The following is a 17,379-nucleotide window of genomic DNA, read 5'->3' as shown; positions in this document are numbered from 1 at the left end:
TTGTAGTGAACTCTCTGAATAGATCCTAGAATGCTTAGGTCATTGCCTTTTAAGAATGTACACTGGGTAGTATTCATTAGCCTACATAATTTTTACTTCATAATTACTTTCAGTAATCTCTTATTTTCATTAGAATGGAAACCCTCAAAATCCATACTGCCATGGAATTGATGGTGTAATGGAGGCATATTACAGGAGTCTAAAATCTGTACAGCTTTATGGACCAACAAACTTTGCTCCTGTAATTAATCATGTAGCCAGGTAAGCATCACCACAGGTAATTTGCAGAAACTTCTTACTGTCATATAAAAGCATATAAAAGCCTGACAGTTGCATGATGCAAAACATTGAAAAAAGGTATTTACAGTTGTTTATTCAGTTGAACGTGGTTAACTCGTATTGTTGAGTAGGTTTGAAGACCACATGCTATGCAGAATTCCATCGCTGTTTAAAAAGAAATAGAAGTGATCCAGTTGATCTTAGCAGAAATCATAATGAAAGAAAATTTTTGAGATCATTCTGTCATGTTTCTTTTTTGTCTTTTACAGCACAGAGTTATTGCCTCACAGAAAATGCAAGAATCTATCCAAAAAAGTTACAAAATCTAAGTTTTTTTTAGGCATACATAGTTCCTCTAATCTCAAAGTGTCCAAACTGTCAACAAAATCAAGGTCTCTGTGCCAACAATTCCCAGCTGGTAGCAGTACTTTTAAGGCAATAGTACAGCAGTCACCATTGGGGAGCAGTGGTGCTGTATTATGCAACACCTCATCTAACTTCTGAAAGTAAAACCCTTCTTGTGTTATAGAAGTTTCTTAAGAAGGATAATGTTGCCTTATGTTGGCAGATAAGATCTTGGCTTAGAATCTTGAGATCAAGATCTCGACAGTATAATACCTCCATGAATTTATATAGGAAAGTGATGTGGCTTAGATGATTTAGCCGAGTAACTACCTGAACAGATTTGATTTTATTTATAGACACAGAGAAAGAACTAATGTTTACAAAATAAGGCAGTAGGGCTGCGTAAATAATTGTACTGTTAATGTTTTATTTATAAGTTTGCAACACAGATAATTGTTGTAGCTATTTATTTACTATCTGGTTTTGCAGTTGTTAATTCTACAGACTAGTAAAAAAATAATTTGTAAATTCTGTGGTGCAAAGAATTTTCTGTGGATGGTTAGATAGCTGATTTCAGTGGTTTTTCATTAGGATTAGTTATTTCATCTTCAGATCATCCCATTAAAATTATGTACATGCATATTAAATTGCTTGTCATTCACAAGTAGCTATCACCTTTAATCACCTTTGACATGATCTCTCCAGTAGCAGTTTTCCATATATGTGGCATTTGGCATCTGCATTAGCCATGTTATCTGAAAATCTAACCCATCAACTTTTCTGGCTTTTTCTTCTTCTTCAGAGCTGGTCATATCAGCTGAGGTGTCTGGCTCAGAACTTGGCAATTAACCTCCAGCCTCCTGCTTCTTGCAAAAATTGAAATTTTTGATCTAGTGTTACCAAAGCATTGGCATAAATGCAGTTCCTTTTCTCCCCAGTTGTTTCTCAGGAATGTTTGTCAACTTTTGCATAGTAACAGGAACCTGTCCAGCAGCATTTGTAGTCCTTCCACTAAACTTTTGTTAAAATATCAAGTTGTTGCAAGCTTTGGGAACTCCTCCTGGTAGCAAATCACACTACACTATAGTGGGAAAGCTAAGTGTCTCCACAAGGACTTCTACTGCATGATCATCCTTAATACAATCTATATATCAGTCCAGTTTGCAGTAACATCATTTTCCTTTAAGGTTCAATTCTGTTGACTCCCATAGATGTGGTACCGGCCTGCAGTTACTCTTTGAACCTACCTTCAGTCTCAAAGAAATTTCTTCTTCGTGCATCCCTCCCACTTAAAAATCTGCCTCTGACTCTGAGGAAATCTCTGGAAACAATGTCAGATATTACTGTCCTGTTGTGATCTCAGAACTCTTCAGAGAGTTTAATGAGAAGCTCATTAAACAGATAATGAGTTTATTATCCTTCCCCCAGTTACAGAATTATTTAAACTACACTAGATGCAACTTAGTTTCTTCTCTCATCTCCCTTCCACATACAAGATCTTTCTTGTAAAAGACTTCTGAACATTTTAGTCTGTGGAAAATTTAAAATAACCAAATTTCTGTTCCATTTATTCAGTGTAGGTATGTAGACAGTATTAAGTGCTCAGAAAGGATAATAAATTTTTATTTTACTCTCCCATCGTCCCTTGTCATTGCAATCATGATTGAAAAGATTATAAGCATTGTGGAAAAATGAGATAAAGAAGGCTATGCATTGTGGTGAAAATGTATTCCACACTAGGTCTTTCTAATCTTGATATTTAACTATCAGTCCCTACAGCCAACCTGCAAACAGATGATATTCAGCAGGTTCACTGTCTCTATGGCTTCTCTACCCATCTGTATCTCGGGGAGGACAAGTGAGGAAGGTGATGACTTTCTCTGAGTTGTAACTTCCTCCAAACTCTATAAATGTTGTGGTTACAGCATCGTATTTATCAGCACTACTTGCTGCATTTTCTGGGCATATGCAGTCATCATGACCATCATTAGATCATATCCTGTTCAGTGACCCACGCCTTTCATGTTCAATGACCAAAAAAACTAGTTCTTTGAGAGTCATATTATATATTTGGCCATGTATGCAATAGTATTCAATAGTAGTGGCAATTGATTTTTTTCTTTTACTGCTCTCCACACTACTCATTGCTTTTTTTATGACAAACTTCTGCTATTTGACTTCTTCACAGTACCAAGAGCCTTTATAAAAGTAGGAACTATAGTGACCATTGTCATGTGGAGCAGCCAACTTCACACAAAAAAAGCTTCTAATTATACAGGACACTTTGACCCTTGGGATTTGAAAGATAAATGAACTGAGGTATTAGTTTTTGATCTGCAGGCCACAGAGCTCAGTGTGGCTGCTATGGGCTCTCTTTTGAGACTTTCCAAATATTCAAGAGCTGCTCATTTTCATAGAGCAGGGACTTTTTGGGTCCCTTAGCTGAGGTGGGAATGGCAGTTGATGTATTTTATCTTTCATTCATGTACAGCACAGGGAGAAGCTTGAGTGTTGAAAGGTGGGTGGTGCAAAGAGATGAATATCTAAGCCAGGGTTGCAGGTTTTCATGTTCAGCCATTGTACAAATGTGCACATAAATGTGTAAATCTCTAAGTGTGGTCAACAATAAGTAACCTGGTTTTCTAAGACAAAAAAACCAAACCAACCAACCAACCAACCAAAAACCAACAAAACCCCACAATCTGCTAATTCCTGATAAATTTTATTCATGTTATAAATCCAACCGTTCAATATTAGTGTATGCCCTTCATACCAAGCTATGTTCCCCAGAGGTAATAACTGTTAAATAACTAAGACTTTCTAACAACTCATGATTCTATAAAGGGCATTCTGCCCATGATCCTCTCGGTAGTGAAGCAATTCCCATTTTTCACTGACACAACAGATGCAGATTATCAATATCAATATCGTATTAGCTGTGTTTTTTCAATGCTTTCATTTAAAAGTAGAATATCAACCATAGTTATGAATGTCTTTACTTTTGAAATTCACTGCATTATGTAGTAGTCAAATTTTAAAAATACAACTTATATTAATTCCTTTTATTAAGGGCTTTTGTTTATGACTATAATGTTGCTTTTTTTCCCCTTAGATATGCTGCTTCAGTAAAAGATGGCTCCCAGTATTTTGTTCTTCTGATTATTACAGATGGAGTTATTTCTGATATGGCTCAGACAAAAGAATCCATAGTGAATGTAAGTTTTGCTCAAAATGTTGAAATTTAAAAGAATTATTTTTCTAGGAATTCATATTTTAGGCAATAAAGTAAATCTATTAATATGTCAGGCACTATATTTGCGCCGTAATTAACCATCTTTACCAAACAGCAAAAGTTTGTTATGCATAAAGACAAAAAGAAAGCAAAAATTGAACCTCAGCCTAAATAGATAGTATTCTGTGGGAAATTATGCTCTTCTGTCTAGCACTATATATTTGTATGATTTTCCCCATCTACTTCTTGCCTCTTGCTTTCTCAGGCACATCCTGCCATGCGGTTTTGCACAGTGAACTGTTCTTTATCATTCTTGTAATTGCAGACAGCTTTGATCCTCACGCTTTTTGAAGACTGTCCCCAGCTTTCTGATCCCAAATGACAAGCATACCAGTCATCTGATTTCCCTCTAAATAGCCCCTTAGAATTCAGAAAATTCTTAATTGTTTCTCAATTTCTTCATTATTTTCAATATTTTTCTCTTCAAAACTGCCATGTATATAAGTAATATTCTGTATCATGAACAGGTTCCGTTTTGCTTTTGCCCCTGGAAAATTTCAGGTGCAAGTACACACAGAAACACTTTTAGACAGGGTTGGAAAAGATCTCCACCAATAGATTTTAACATAGCACAGTGGATGTAGTTAATAGCAAAGTGGTGAGTGAAAAGCTTACATTACAGTAATTAAGCATCATGTCAGAGTGAACAGTGTAGAATTAGGTGGCATATTTCTGAAGACCCACCTTTACTACCTCATGCTGAGATTCGATACCATTCCAGTTAGTAGAGTGCATGTGAAAATACTGCCACAGTGTTTGGTCTTTCACTGGGGAGCAAAATCTGTGTATTAGTAAGGACCCTGACCTTACTAATAAACTTACCAGCCCACCTGGTGAGTTTTTACACCCAAAGCTGTAACTGTGTTCAAAGGCACCACTTTACTTTCTCTATCTTCCACCTTCCAGTATTAAAGTGACTCTCACTTCTAGAGGGGATAAACAAGCTTTTAGCTTGGATGTTTGTTCTCTAGTCCAGCCTACAAGTTTGAAATGTAGTTTCTTTTAGATAAGCTGCTCTTAGGTGACAGAAAGGCTCAGTGGAGAAAAAAGAACAGCTCTTGCTTCACCCCCCCATTTGAAGTCCGTAAGAGAGCAGCAAGTGTGGTTGGCTGATATCTTGTAAGATTAATTCATTTACCGCTAAGACGTACAGAAAAACCTTGTTTCCAGTAATAGTTCATTTCCAGGAATAATAGCTGTTAGTCTACAACTGTCTGGAAATACAGCAGGTATGTTGTAGGTTGAAATAACTGGAAGTTTGGGAATATTTGCTGTCTTTACTTTTTATGAAGATACCTTCATTTTTCTGCATACTTCCTGAAATGTGAGCACGGTATACCATGACAGAACTAATTAAATGCTATTCAATAGCAGTTTTTCTGCCTTAATAATATCCAGAATACTAAAAAGGGCAATCATGTTCAATGCAACTTGATGTGTATAAAACTCAAAAAGAATATATTTCAATTTTTAACACTAATTGTGCTTTTAGGCATCTTTCTCATTACAGCATATATGTCAGACACATTCTGTATTACCAAACTGTTTAAAGGTTATGCTGTCATTCAGGAAATGCCAACACTTAAGTTTATTTGCAAGAGTTTAACTATTTGTCTTAATGCTGTCCTTGCCACTTACTGTTTCATGTATCATAAATCTGTGTCTGTGTGAGTAGGAATCTCTTTAAAGGATGTTTTCTTTACAATCAAGAAATAAGATTCTAGAAAACACCTGAAAAACAGGAGGTGTTCTGTTCTAAGAGATCAGAAGGTGTACGTCTCTGATTTTTTTGGCCAGTATGTACTCCTGTTTAATGTTTAAAATGACTGTAGACATTTCATGGTTCATCAGAATAACTCAGTAAGCAATAGTTGTCAACCCTGACATTTGGTGGATTTTTTTTTATTTGTTACTCTCTTCATCAGAGGCAGTTTCAGATTATTTCTGTAAACTGGTGCTACTGTCAGGGCAGGAGAGTCTAATATTTATGACACTGTCTTCATAATTTTAAAGGTTTTATAGAGAGTTTATTCAGGGAAAGCCAGATACCATCTTTGACTTGTTTCATTGAATGAAAAAAATTAAATAAAATTGAAAATCTTACCATAAGCCAGTTTGATATCTTATTTGCTTTGTGACATGGATGACTAACTTGAATAAAATTTCATTAATGATATAAATATGAGATGCATATTGCTCATATAGATTAGTTATTTCCTTTTTAAAATTGGCATCAAGTCAATGTAAAAAATAGTATCCCATAGTACCAAGCATCTGTGTAATACCAAGAAACAGCAAAGTACATTTAAATAAATGTCAGACTATCACTAGGTACATATTTGCAATCATCAGTTTACAAAAGTTTCCCAGATAAATTTGTCCTCTTAGTTGTCATATTAGTATTAAACCAGAACATAGTTTGTTGTGTTTAATTAGCACCCTACATGATTCAAAGATTTGGTAATGAAAAGATAAATTAAAATAATCATCTGCCTTTCTATCTTTATCCAAGATGCTTTGTATCACTTAAGCAGACAGTTTACACCCCTGAACCTTTTAGGAGAGAAAAAAATTGCTCTTTGAAACATAACTTATGCATGTTTTTTATTCAGATTGTTCTCATATTATTGGCAGAGGTTATATAATGCATTAAACCTTTTTTTCTTCTTCTTTTGAAGGCTTCAAAGCTTCCAATGTCCATAATTATAGTGGGGGTAGGACCAGCAGAGTTTGATGGTAAGTGTTCTAGTGTTCTTTCTAGATTTTTTTTTTCTTGTATTTGCTTACATTTTAGTAATATGCAGCTTTTCAAATATTGTTCTTTAGACGAACATAATATGAAACAAGCAATATGCTCTGTTGACATTTCCAGCTGGATTGATTGATAACTCAGTGTGATTACAAGCTACCATGTGGAGCTGTGTAGCCCCTCAGGCTCTCTGTTCAAGTCACATAACCATATGGAGGCTCAGCATTTACAGAACTCCAGAAGATCAGCTGAAAAAAACCCAATGCAGTAATTAAGTATAATCAAGTAATGTTGAATTTCTTCAACACGGATATTTGGATGCCTTGTGAAGGCTGGAAATACTGATCTTACTGCAGTAATAAAATTTTGAGAAAAAAATAGATACATTTGAGGTGATCTGGGGTTTAATTTGGTAAGAGGATTGAGTCTTACTGTGTAGCAGCATTGAAAGAATATTAAGGCAGGAGAGAAATTACCAGGTTATTTACATATTCTTTCATATGATATTCCAGAATACCATTCATTATTGCAATAACTAAGCTGCTTCCATTATGTGTACTAATTTATTAAGTGCCATCATATATATCACTGCACTGTGAAGTGTAGACATTCTGTGTATGTCTGTTCCTCGAAGTCCTAAATCCTTTCTTTTTAATTCTAGTACTTCTGGTTAGACAGTATGCCTTCTGTTGTACATTAAGTATACTTAGTACTACTGCCACAGATGTTTAATGTTGACTAATGACTTGACATGTTAATTCTCCTACAAATATTCTAAAAGTATGAAAAAAAGAGGAAAAAATAAAAAAAATTATTGGGAGTTGACTTTCTTAATGCTTTTGGGGCAAGTGGTATATTAGTGATAGTTTTAAATATCTTATTCCTTGAAGAAATTGTTGAGGTGGACACTTACACTTCAGATGATTGTATGCCACACTCAGTGAGAAAATATAGTTTATATTCATAAATGCATATGACAGAAATTGGTAAACTTAATTTTTACTCCTGAGAATTCCCAAATTTAGTCCTGTGTTACTTACTTTTCTCTCACCCTCCTTTGCCTTTTCCCTTTTCTACTGTTTGTCTAGTCCTTGGGTTTGCCCAGGCTCTCCTTAACTCAGTCAGGACATGTTCTTGGGGCGTCATCCCCATTCCAGCTTTTCTGAAACTGGAATTATATTTGTACTGCAGGATACAGTTTCCATGTTTGGATCCACAATCCTTGAGTGTGCTGCCTCAATGAGATTCACCCATTAAGTGTATGCCAAGTCCGTAGTCCTGCAATGCCCAAGAAATTCCTTCTGGAAAAAACAATGGACTCCATGTCTGATGTAGGTGCTGAAGAAGTGTGTCTGCAGGAGGGTTTATGTTCAGGCAGGCTGTCTTAAAATTCAGGTGTCACTGAAGCTTCAGTTCTGCTGTAGAGAGACTAAGCTACTCCTCTTCAGATATGATATCACTGTTCCTTAGATCTCTCAGTCCCTGGGGGCTACCACAGGGGCTCAGGTAGATGACACATACATTTGGCAGAGCTTTACTTAAGGATGTGAGGATGATTGTAATAGGTCACCTCAGGGGGCTGTTTTGCCCAGTGTTCTGTATCTAACATGGCTATGGGTAGCTTCCTAAAGAACGTTAAGAACAGACTAGGCAAATAGGATACTTCTCTGAATACTGTTTTTAGGTTTGATTTTCTGAACAGCATGTATTTTATATCTGTTTTGGAAATTTTGAGTGAATCTCCTTTATATACTTGTTCAATCTCCTAGTTTGAACACGTTTTTGCAACAGCATCATTGGGCATCATGCTCTACAGACCTAATAGTTTTTTTCTTTGAACAAATATGCTATCACTTACTTTGAATTTGGGTCCTGATAATGTCATTTTTGCTTTCTAGTTCTTGCTTCAGAAGAACTAGGTTTTGAAATGCTGGTTTTGGTGAATTCAGCCCAGTTTGTAACCCCCCAAGAAGCTCAGTGATGCAAGGCTTTGATTTTCGTAGCATACACTGAAAGAAGCTCTGTAGAATTGCAGATCCAATGTCTGAGCAATAATCTGAGATCCCAAATCCATCCATCTCTACACTTACCAGAGGGTGGCTATGCCTTTCTACCTAGAATAGCTTCCAGGTATCTGGAAAATATGAGAGTTTTCCTGGATCCTGCTCAGAAGATACAAGAAAAATTACCTGATAAATTTAAGAAATTTTTGTAAGCGCTCCTCATTCCTATGCATTAGCAGATACTGCCTTTTCAGTATGAATGTGACTTACTACCTCTTTGTGCTGCATCCTGTCATAGCTTCTGTAACAATAGCTGCTGATGAATTCTTCTCCACCTATGAAAGTATAAATATAGCCTTACAAAAACTTGCTGGTTTGAGAGCTGGAAGGATAGGGACTTTAAGCATGATCTGTTTTGTTCTGAAGATGACAATAAAGACAAAAAGTATGTATTATCACCATGGAAAAGTGCAAAATAGCTACAAAACATGAGGTATTTTATGGTTCAAATGACCTTAAAGAGTTACCTAAATAACAGTTGTTGGTTTTGGTGCCCTAAAGTGTACATTGTCTGAACTTTTTCTCCGTAAGATTCTTTTGTTGTGTACCTGAACTCATAGATTCATTTTTTTTTTTGTAGCTATGGAAGAACTGGATGGAGATGTAGTCAGAATTTCTTCAAGAGGAAAATTTGCAGAAAGAGACATTGTACAGGTGGGAGAGAAAATATGAACTAATATATTTTACTGTTCCTGTTTGGTTTGAATTCTTGTTTCTAACTGTATTCCTGCCTCTCATTTTACCTTAGCACAGACATACTTTATCTTGAAGTTTTCATAACAAACTCAGAACCTCTCTGCGATACCTCTAAGCCTTTGTGTAACACACAGTAGTGGATCTGCATTCATTAGGAAATGACCCCTAACTGGCAAGACACTGTTATAAAGTCTTAGTGTTATACATCTGTGGGAGAAGAGTTAGGTACTGAAAATTTGGAGAAACGTGGTATCTGTAAAAAGAATGGTATCTGTCTAAATCTTTTATGGAAGGCATTTTATTTTCCTGAAAGTGTCTGAATAAATTTATAAAATAGAGTATTTTAGTTGGAAGGGACCTACAACAGACATCTAGTGCAACTACCTGGCCACTACAGGACTGACTAAAACAGGATATTATCCAAATGCCTCTTAATAAACAGTCACAGGCATCCTTAGATTCAAACCTCACCATAAATCAGCCATTTCTTCTTCTCCCTTTATTTCTCCTGTTTGTCAAACTTTACAGTGTTCGCTTATTTTTCCTCTTATTTATTTTCACTTCTCTTCAAGACAGGTTGGGTTTTTATGTTGTTGTTTAGTAGCATATGCATAGAGAGAGAATAACTGAGCTACATGAACAGCTTGTATTGCATGATGATTAAGGTCAGATTGCAGCTGATGAACCTTGGAATATGTATATTTGTTTTCATTGATATCTGCAGGAACTGAAACTTCAAAATATTTAATGTTACAAATACTGATATGTGAATGTTTAAGGATTGATTGATGACTGACAGTGGATACAATATTTCAATCCAAGGAGGTGTTCAAAACATGTATGACTGCTGATTTTATAATTTGCTTCTATTAGAATACGAAATAAATGTACATAAATATATGGAAACTAAAATTATGAGATTTTTTCTCCAGTCTTAAAGATTCTCAGAGCAATGAACACTACATTAAAATTTCCCCTCTTGTTTTTTCTAAATGGGGATCAGAAATGAGAATAAGATGACAACAGTTAAATTACCCTCAAACTCTTATACATTAAAGAAAGTCATGGATTCCTGAACTCTAATAGTTGAAAAAGAGACTTTTTTCATTTTTACAACATACAGAGATAACAAGTGATGGGAAAAAGACATACAAAACTCTTAGAAGAGTAAAACATGCTGTCTTTTTTAATTAGTGTTGTCAAAAAGGTAATTATAAAAGTAGGGATGATGTAGGACAGCTGAACAGGAGACAAGAAAGAATGTTTCTCATTTTGTCAAAGCCTTTGTAGTGTTCCTTAGTAGTCCATATCGGGATGGAGAGGGGCTGTCTAATCTGTTATACTGCATATGTCACTGCTTTCAACAGAGCAATATGTGGAATGGACCCCGAACTAGTATTTCTGCAAAGCCTGTGCCTTGTCAGATTTTTTTGAAGCTAATTCAGGTATCTCTGGAATGCATTGCACTTATGTTTAAATGCATTTAAATATAAGCAACATAATTTTCCCAAGAAACAGTGTCCCCAAAATCTTCAGGTTTTACATTCAAAGAGCATAAATTAATAGAATTCTTAAAGGGTTTTAAGCAAGATTTGTGAAAAGGCTTTGCATCAGAGATATACTAATTTCCACTGAAAAATAAATTAAAAAAATTAGAATGAATACCCTTTGGTATTTCTTTAGAATTCATTGCGTGTCAGAAATGTAATAAAACATTTATTTAGTATTAACATATTTAAATCAGAATGTTGCCCCAAGCCATACTGAATTACCTGAAGGCAGTATTATTTTGAGCTCTTTTTCTGTCTAAATACTAACAAATACTTCATAGGCTAGCTAAATAAATAAAAAGGGATAATGCAAAACCCTTTAAGTTTGGTATGACCTTATTTTATATCTAGCAGGATAAAACTGACTTGCCTTCATAAAACTAACAGCTCAAATATAAAAAAGTGTTATCTTTTTTGTGTATTAAGTTAATTAAAATTAGCTAGCGAAATTAACTATTAATTCTAACAGTATTGTCAAATATTATGATTAAATTAGTAAAGGAAAAATTTGCCTGTTCACAGCGAGTCACTACATCTCTTATGTTTACTACTGACTGCAATTCATTTAAAGACACATCCTTCACTATTCCTTCCTCACTAGTATATATACATACCCCAAGGACTCTACTTCATGTATACCAATTCTTCCTCAGTTTATTTCGTTTCTGCTCCTTTATGTTATACTTTTGCTGTTTAAGACATTTTAGGAGAATACTTGTAGTAATGTACCTGTTGTTTGTCTTGAAAATTTTGCATATTAACCTTTTTATTTAAACCCTTAAACTATAGAAGAAGCAGTTGACCTTCCTTCAGTTTCCCTTGGGTTTCTCTTTGATCTTTCATTCTATTCCTTTGCCATCTCTACTTCTTCTACATGTTTGCTGTCCTTGTGCATCTCTATGTTTGATTATCTGTCCATAGTTTCTCCAGCTCCTCCAACATCTATCTACCGAGGGGGGAGGGAGAACTAAATCAGGCCATCTACATTGTATAATTGCATGTCAACAATTACACTGTTGAAATAGCCTCACTTTGCTACAGAACAGTGGTGTGAGATTTCATGTCTGCAGACTAATGGGTAAGGTGAGCTCTTGGGATGGGACACATTTTGTTCTTTAACTCAGACTGCATGTGCTTTTTACATAAGACAGACATTGCATTAGAAAATGAATAACATGAGGGGGAAATGAACGCCAAGCTGATTCCATCCTGGCTGAACGTGTAAACCAGAAGGCTACAGAGATGCTTGTTTTGTTTTGTTTCGTTATTCTTCAAACTCCATGATTCTGGGGACAGTCAGGTGTATTCTTACAGGAAAGTTAACAAGAGTTTAAGAAGGAACAACCACTTGAAACAGGGCAGTTCTGGGCTGGCTTTTGAAAACCGATAGAGGTTTTTTATGAAATGAAGTAGTCAGTTCTAGTAAATGTCACAGTATTGAAGCTTGTCCTCTTGTATTTTGAGAAGTTACTGAGTAAACACAGAAATGGTTTAGACAGCTAATTATGGGACTGCAGATATCTTGCTTCCTGGCTTAATACCCTAAAATTAGGTTCCTTTTTGCCTGTTCTTCTGCCCTTATGCCTGATACGCTCTTGGACACAACCCACTGAAGAAATGAAGGATGCTTCTGTCTGGAGTACTACTCTTTTAGTCTTGCTGGCTGCGGCAGCCTGTGCTCGCTGGCTCTGCTTGAGCAGCAAGGTTGGACTAAAAGACCTCTGTGAGGGCACTTCTAGCTTCAACAATCTTGCAACTGAGTCATTATCTTCAGAGAAACTGCAGATATACTGCTTCCTGGGAGCATGCCCTAATCAGTAGCTGGTTACACTTAATTTTATTTCAGTTTAATGTAACATAGTTAAAATACGAAGTCTGGAAGCCTTTTTTTCTGGCAGCTTGAGATCCTTTTCAGGAAAGTTATGCAGAGAATAGTTTCTTGCTTGAATTCTAAACATCTTTTAGTAGGAGATTGATGCCTAGATGGCTTCCATAAGTCAAGGGTGAGAAGTGCTTTCCAAAGTTGTTGTAAAAGTTATTTAAGTTCATTATTCCTGAAATGTTGACTTTGAGTTTGGATGTTTTTACCCTTTTTTTTTTTTTCTAAGAGGTTGTTGGTGTTTTTTTCTTTGTTTAATATATTTACTAGATTTCTTATATTTCTGTCTTTTCTGGGAAACTCTCAGGATCTCAGAAATTAAGTGTAGGTTAAACTTTTACTGTAACTCACTGTAACACTGTAACCCCTAAATTTTGAAAACTTCAATGCTTTTAAGAAAAATGGAACTTAGTCTGTGGCTGTGGTTGCTGTGCATCCAAGAAAGCATAATTTGTGTGGTTGGTATAATGGGCAAAAGATTTGAGAGTTGAGACAGGTGATGAAATATCTGTGGGTCTGACTTAACAATCAGTTCTAGTTTTATCCTGGAGTACAACAACTAGCAAACAAATAGGGACAATTTACTTGTTGGTTTGTTTGTTTTGGGTTTTTTGAGGGATGAGAGAGCAGAAGGGCACCATAGCATAGCCTGGCATATCAGCACCAGAATTGGTTTGGGACACTGAATCCCAATTATTTTGTCATCCAGCTGTTACCCTGAGATAGCCTCCAGAATCTGATCAAGAAGCAGAATTTCAAATCAGGCTTTCCTTTGGCATAATCTATTAGCAAACTTAACCCACTGCTTTGCTGTGTGCTCTCTGTTATGAATAAAAATCTAGGAGCCTGGGTTGTTTCTTTTTTCTATGCCAGTAGCACAAGCATCTCATAAAGTATTATGAAATCCCAGCCAGAGCTGGGTAGCTAACTGGTTTAGGTGTTGCAGATCTGAGTATCACATAAAAAGTTCCTGTTTGAATCCAATCCTTTTTGCTTAGATTCTTTATGCATCTGTTAGTATAATATTAAAAGTGTTCGGGTGGTTCATAGTTGTACCAGGTGTAATGCAAAATGGTCAAAAATATAAAGCCATCCTTTCTGTTTTGTTCACTTCAGAGGGCAAAAAATCTATTCACAAAGTGCCAGAGGGGAGGTAGCCTGGTAGGAGAGCCCCAGGAGCAGGGAATGTAAGCTAAGGATAGTTTTCTGATACAAAAGTACCTTTTTGTATGAAAAGGGTTGAGAGACAGAGTACATTAATATGCTACCTTACCTGTTTTATATGTACATATGTTGTGGTTTATATGATATATTTTACATATATATTCATTGTATTTCAATTTTTTAAAATCTGTCTTGTGGTAGAAACAGCGTTATGCTTTCACTGTGGGTGAACCTCTTCACATAAGCCATGGCTCACTCAGATTGCCCAAGACAGGTTTCATTGATATATTTGGGTTATCTCTCAGTTCCCTCGATAAAACTTTATTTTTAGGTTGTAAGATGTATTCTGTGTTTGCATAATGATCTGAGTGAATGATCTGTTAATGATCTGTTTTGTTTTGTAGTTTGTGCCATTCCGAGATTACATTGACAGAAGTGGTAACCACGTGTTAAGCATGGCAAGACTTGCTAAAGATGTTTTGGCTGAAATTCCGGAGCAGTTTCTGTCCTACATGAGAGTCAGAGGAATAAAGCCATTACCTGCACCACCACCCTATACACCTCCAATTCACGTGTTGCAGACTCAGATATGACTGCTCTGAAGCATTTATCACAAGTCTCTGGATGCAGCAGTAGCTTCTGATAATTTTTTGGAGCTAGAAAAATTCTCTTTACATACCAAAATTCTCCTATAGTTGCATAGCAACTGGAAAGCTTTTAAATGCAAAGAGTAAAATGTTGATGATCTGAGTCCTTTTTTCTTTTTTTTTTTTTACAAAGCATCCTACTTTTTTGATGTATTTATTGGAGGGGGAAAGCACAAGTCAGGTTTTCAACTCAGAAGATAGTGTCCTCTCTGAATACTGTGTGTATATAAATGTATAGGAATGCTATTACTCTGTATCAATGTTTACATGTTACTATTTTTAAATTTCAGTACTTTTATAACTATTCTTAAGAATAAAAGTTTGGAATATTGATTCACATGTCTTCTAGCTTGCAATAGTTTGTCACAAGATAACAAGAGAAGCAATATCTCTTTGAATGTTTGTCCAGACAAATACAAATGAAAGCTAAGAAAAGGACAAATATATCTATGTGTTTTCAAGTAACTGAATTGCTTCAGTCAGTGCTCAGTAATCCATTCATCTCACAGCTTCAGAATAAACTCCTGAAATGTGAATAATATAATTGCATATGACTTGTAACTAACTCCAAACTCTGAGGGGGAGGTGTGTGTATTTTTTCAGAGATTCTCCAATTTCTAAGTTTATCTAAGTTTACAGATTTTTAAACTAGCTACTGAAACAAATTAGAATAGTTACTTGCTTTAATTAATTAAAGAAAATTACCTCAATTCAGAACTATCAGAGTATTATAGTTGAGTCATCGAGCTCATTCAATCATATCATGCATCCCTTAAAGCACTAGAAATTTTGCATCAGAAATGTCTTTTGAAGTGATTACAGCAGATGTTTTATAATGGACCATTTTAAACTTTAAAAATTTAAAATCATAACCTTTTTTTGTCTAGATTACCCGTTCAAAGGGATGCTGACTCTTAATACTTGGGTTTAATATTGTCATTTAATCACATTTTCATTCAGGGTGCATGAATGATAATGTTAATTAACTGGTTTAAAAATTGCACAACTATGTTGCTTTGTGCACAATTTTGTGTACAGAACTACCCAAAAAATTTTAGTATATGCCTGTTCGTATATAATTATAAAATGGTTTTGCATGTATATTTTGTACAAAATACACAGTTTTGTGAGTTTGTGTCAGATACGTTTTATTTAGAACTAATGGCCTTAAATTTCACAGAATTCCTGAAATGATTTTGAATTGCCTTCAAATACTGTTAAAACTGAACATTTTAATTTTTTTGTGTCACAGTTGTAACTGTCTTGTATATGTAACTTTTTTTCTTTGCATATGACCTGTTTACTACTTCTGTTTCTTACTACTGAATGTTGTAATGTACAGTATAAAACTAAGGTGCATTTTTTAAGCATGAGAAGTTTTTTGCCAGAAAGCATATCTTCAATATTAATGACATATAACTATGTAAATGCAGAATCTTCCATTTTTAAATATATTTAACTTCCTTTAACTATTTCATGTGGGAAATTACATTTTCCAAATAATTATTCTGTTAGTAAAAAAAATAATTTTTTTTTTGTAAAATAAAGATCTTGTTTTATTTTTATTTCAAAACAGTTTTTACATAAATATGGACTTTAATTTTCTCACCAGAATATGTATTTCTTAGTGGATTGATGTTGCATGAATGAAATTTGATACTTGGCAACTACAAATTTTGATGAAAGTGCATCATAAAGAGTAAGTTTAAATCTACTTATTGGTGGTGGTGTTCTCCTTCCATCTTCTGAATTAGTTTCTGCACTTACAGTGTTGGCGCTTTAGAAAAAACTGAAGTAATGCTATGTTTCTGTTGTTTCATTTGGTTAGACAAATCTTGTGCTGATACTTGTATTGGTTCCCAGTGACCCACATATTTAACAGTTTTTGACTCAAAGACCAAAATACAAACTTCTTTCATTCAGTTTAGAGTAATTTATTAGTTCTCATTTAGGCAGCACCTTTTATTAATCTAAAGATTAGCCTCAAAACTAACTTAACAACTCATGGAGGATATAATGCAAGAGTGACTACTTTAGGTTTGATTCAGACTAGTGAGGAGAATTTTGCTAATCTGAAAGAAGAAAGGGGTTTGATCCTGGTTACAAAATACAATTTTTTAATTTTAGGCAAAGATGCAAAGCTATACAATAGAATTTACATGGACTTCAAATCAGTTCACTTCTCTATACAAAAAGGTTTGTTTTGTGTTCCCCCCAGGTAGGTGTGTGAAGGAGAGGAGCTGGTTTCAGGAGAGCAGTATTCTCTGAAAAGTTTGAGAAGCTGGAATGTCTTACCTAAGTAGATAAAATGCACTCCAGAATACTTTATAAAATGGCTGAAACAGACAGAATGATAAATTATTATCATCTCTGAGAACTAATAAAAGGACACATAATGACAAATTATGCCAATGCAATGGGAAACCAGAGATTATAATAAGAGGGCATTATAACTGTACCATAAATTCTTTAAACAGAAAAATCAACAAGAATAGACAGGGAGAATATGTATCTATGCATAAATGTAAGAGCACAGACATGTGTGAAAAAGGACAGAAAACCACAAAAAAAATTGACTGCTAAAGCCTAGTGAAACCTCTACTAGAAAGGGAAGTTAAATCAATTACACACAAAATGATGTGCATTTAGTAAATTAGGGAAAACTGAAATACTCAATGTCTTTTTCCTTCAAGCTTCATGGAAGAGGGATAATCC

General features: G+C 35.0%; 1 protein-coding gene across 1 annotated transcript in view; it reads left to right on the top strand.

Annotated features, from left to right (window-relative positions):
* CPNE8 (copine 8) overlaps positions 1-16,378 on the top strand; it is a 66,259-nt gene extending 49,881 nt beyond the window's left edge. The window contains exons 15-19 of the mRNA XM_018068024.2: positions 134-261; positions 3,737-3,839; positions 6,595-6,652; positions 9,309-9,382; positions 14,422-16,378. Of these exons, the coding sequence (XP_017923513.1) occupies positions 134-261; positions 3,737-3,839; positions 6,595-6,652; positions 9,309-9,382; positions 14,422-14,610 (552 nt within the window). The 3' untranslated portion in view covers positions 14,611-16,378. The remainder of the gene's footprint in view (positions 1-133; positions 262-3,736; positions 3,840-6,594; positions 6,653-9,308; positions 9,383-14,421) is intronic.
* The last annotated feature ends 1,001 nt before the right edge of the window (positions 16,379-17,379 follow it).

The sequence above is a fragment of the Manacus vitellinus genome, unplaced genomic scaffold, assembly GCF_001715985.3.
Source record: "Manacus vitellinus isolate BGI_N305 unplaced genomic scaffold, ASM171598v3 scaffold_13_pilon, whole genome shotgun sequence".
Classification (NCBI taxonomy): Eukaryota; Metazoa; Chordata; class Aves; order Passeriformes; family Pipridae; genus Manacus; species Manacus vitellinus.
Note: the sequence above shows the minus strand (reverse complement) of the source record. Positions and strands in the feature narration are given on the sequence as shown.